At 40.8% G+C, this 3,553-nt stretch overlaps 1 protein-coding gene across 1 annotated transcript; it reads right to left on the reverse strand.

Annotated features, from left to right (window-relative positions):
- Positions 1-203: 203 nt before the first annotated feature.
- Positions 204-1,100, reverse strand: LOC119960751 (probable G-protein coupled receptor 139). Its single transcript, XM_038788361.1, has one exon. The coding sequence runs from the start codon at positions 1,098-1,100 to the stop codon at positions 204-206; it is 897 nt and encodes a 298-aa protein (XP_038644289.1).
- Positions 1,101-3,553: the final 2,453 nt, after the last annotated feature.

Consider the following 3,553-nt stretch of genomic DNA (forward strand, 5'->3'; position numbering starts at 1 on the left):
GAATCGAACCTTGCACCCTGGAGCTGTGAAGAAATTGTGCTAACCACTACGCTACCGTAATGCCCATCATTGCTACCGTGCTGCCCATATATCGTATTGAACCTCATTGCTACCAACATAAATGTTTTATTACTGGCAATAGCAGAGACGACGAGTTAGAAAATAATTCCCATTTCAAATTAATGACTGCAATTTTACTAATCTTACTTAAATTTTCCACATTGAATGATTGCAATGAACGGGTACTCGATCATATTCTTCAACTGCTGTCTGAATTTAGTCTGGGTCAGGACATAAATACAAGTGTTTGTGCAGGTACTGAGAAGTTGCAGCATAGTTGCTGCAGATTCTGTAGCATAGAGATTGTCAGAGTGGGAGTAGGAATGAGTATGTGTAATTCTCCGATAAATGCAAAATAAAACCTGAGTGGCCCAGAGCAATACGAAACTACCGGATATACTGAACAGTAAAATGATGGATCTCTTTCGGTTCTCCATCTCTGGATCTACGTGATCTTCTTGAATGTTCCTTCCGTGAAATGCGGACCGAACTCTACTCGCTAGTAAAATGCGTCTGACAGTCAGAATATTGAGCAGCAAAATGAGAAAGAACGGAATACAGGGCGTTAAAATTAAGTGAAACATGTCAAATGCGATCCATATGGGGGACGTAAAGAAACTTAGTTGATACATACATTCCCAAGGGATATTGTTAATCAGATATCGTGGTTCAGATACAAAGTACCACGGGATAGCCTCCAGACAACCTAACACACTCACTGTTGCTATGATCGCTGCTGCCGTTTTCTCAGTACAATATTTTGTTTTTAGTTTGTCATAACATATTGTAACAAATCGGTCAAACGTGAAGGCAACTGTGATCCAGACAGACACAACCCTGCTTGCATACAACAAAAACATAATGAAGCTGCATACAGGAGTAAAGTTCAGGAAAGAATCTGGGAAATAAATTACAGAAATCCAGTTTAATACGGGATCGGAAACAACGACCATGAGATCTGATGCCGCCATTCCTACGAGGTAGCTGGTGATACATTTGGATAGACCACATTTTCCTCTGAAAAGGATCACGATCGCCATCGTGTTAACTGAAAGAGAAACAGGAAAGAAGGCAGACATTGCTAGCTGGACTTGAATCTAAATCAAATAATTAATCGGTTTAGCTTTGATATTTCCATGTTTTGCTGTATCCATTGTCTGTAAATAATCATTGAGGTCCAAAGTGGTTTCAGGCAAATACATTTTCTCAAAATATTTGTCTGAATGTTTTGTAGGAAACGAATTACGATACAACCAATACATTACTTGGGAATGCGTTTCACTGGAATACTTGGAGAAGCAAGAATTCAATCATCCCTAAAACTGTGTGCAACTGTGAACATCGGAATAACGGATTAAAAACATGAGCGGTGAATATGCTGTGGATGGAGATGTCAGCTTGCTCTTTTGGGTTAAGTTGAATATCAAGGAATGGCAGGAATTAAAAAACAGGAAAACCGCCAGACGTTCGATTCTCAAGGAAAAAAACAATATAAGAAGATTTTGAGCTATGGGGGGGGGGGGGGGCGTTCGTTTTAACATAATCTGGTTGCACGCGTTCAGCAAGAATACTTAAATAATGAATCCAGCATAAATAGGGGATATTGTCCTTCATTTGAAAGAAACAACACGTGTTCATCTGCTGGAGTGACAAAGCGTTAATTAGCAACAGGAACTGTCGTGACCTGTAAAATGAAGGCATGTTTGAAGACAGATGCGCTAATAGAGAGATGAATGTGGAATGTTAATCATTAACAGACTTCATACTGCAGAAGTTCTAAAAACAAATTCGCTCTCTGGAATGTTCTGTCACGAGCTGCGTGTGTACTTAACTTTGCAGAAGGAACGCCATGTTTAAATACAATATCAAAAAGGGCACAGGTGTGATTATATAAAGCTGCACGCCCCATTATCTGCTGTATAAATATATATGTAGTCCATCAGTTTCTGATAGACTTATATTCGCTGAAGGTTCTCCCCTCCCTCCTTGTACAAATGACCTTCTTACTTCCATTTACTTCAGGCATCTTGTGGATTTTGTTCCTCAACAGAATACCCAGCACAAACAGTGAATCTTCTACGTTTTACATTGAGCACAAGGGAACCATGTTGAAACTGTCGTTCCCTGTAACGATGTTCATCCCACTCTCTTCCTTCCATCCACTCTCAATTAATGGATTGCACATGCTAAGCAGAACATACCCTTCATATTGTAACAATGAAAAGCTTTGGTTTCCCCATTCCGTTAGTTCTTCATTAGACACTGAGCTTATGGAAGTGGCCTGTCAATTGGGATTCCAGAACTAATGGATAGGTTTCCACCTCATCTGCGCTGTTCTCGTCATTGAGAATATGACTCTATAAAGGCCTTTAACCATTATCTTCGAGAAAAGCAGCGCAAGTTTCTTAGATTTAACTACCTCCTGTTACTCATTCCCGTGAAACCTGACTTGCTCTAACAGCTTTCAACTTTCCTATTAGTGCAGGTCAGAGCGAGTGACCATGCATTAAGTGAGGGAAATCCAGTGTTTCATAACATTTGACCATAATTGTATTCTGCATTTGCAATCCTTGCTGCGGTTACTGTCTAAAATATGGTTTACTGTACGAATCGTGCTCACCTCCTGTCCTGACACCGTCATAATTTGATATGCATATCACCCAGGTCTGGAGAAACCAGTTGAAGTTATAGTTTAAAACTGCATTTCCCTTGAGGTTGTCAGAGCTACCCTTGCATTTCCCTACTGATAAAACCGAATCTTGGGATTGATGAACAGTTGACCTCCATTAATGGCATGTGCTACTATCAACTCGTCTGCATAACAAAACGAGGAAAGATCATTCAGCTTGCTCCTTCCCTTCTGTTAAAATCACATAGATATTTCGAACTGTGATTTAATATCCCATCTGCAACTGACTCCCTAACTGTGGTTAAAAAAAACACAACTATAATTAATTAACAGACCTCATGATGTTCTGTGGAGGGAATTGATAGACCCCAAGACCATGCTTTAGCTCATCATCACTGTTAATCGTTCAGGGGATGTGGGCGTCGGTGGCTGTGTCGCCATGTACTTTGCGTCCCTCATTGCCTTGAACCTAATTGCTGCATTCGTCGTTGCCTGGGAATTAAAGAGTCAACAGCATTGCTGTAGATATCGAATCACATATAGGCCAGGCCAGGGAAGGATCAAAGATGGCTTTCTCTTAAGATAAATCGACAATAAGTTCATGGCCATTGTTTCTGTTAATATTTCTATTGGTTTTCACCTGTTATATTCGCAATTGCAGCTCCAGCGTTGAGATCGAAGTGTCGTATCCGCTTGCCGTATCGTACCCAAGCAATCAAGCTGCGGTTATAATTCGAAAAGGGAACATAAATTTCCCTCTGTTCTTCTTCCTCACACTCGCCTGCGCTCCACTGTCCTCGCCCCTTCCATTCTACGTTTCGGCTCCCAGGATCAGAGCGAGGTGGTACATTGGATGATCAGCCA

This window comes from Scyliorhinus canicula, unplaced genomic scaffold, assembly GCF_902713615.1.
Source record: "Scyliorhinus canicula unplaced genomic scaffold, sScyCan1.1, whole genome shotgun sequence".
NCBI classification, from domain to species: Eukaryota; Metazoa; Chordata; class Chondrichthyes; order Carcharhiniformes; family Scyliorhinidae; genus Scyliorhinus; species Scyliorhinus canicula.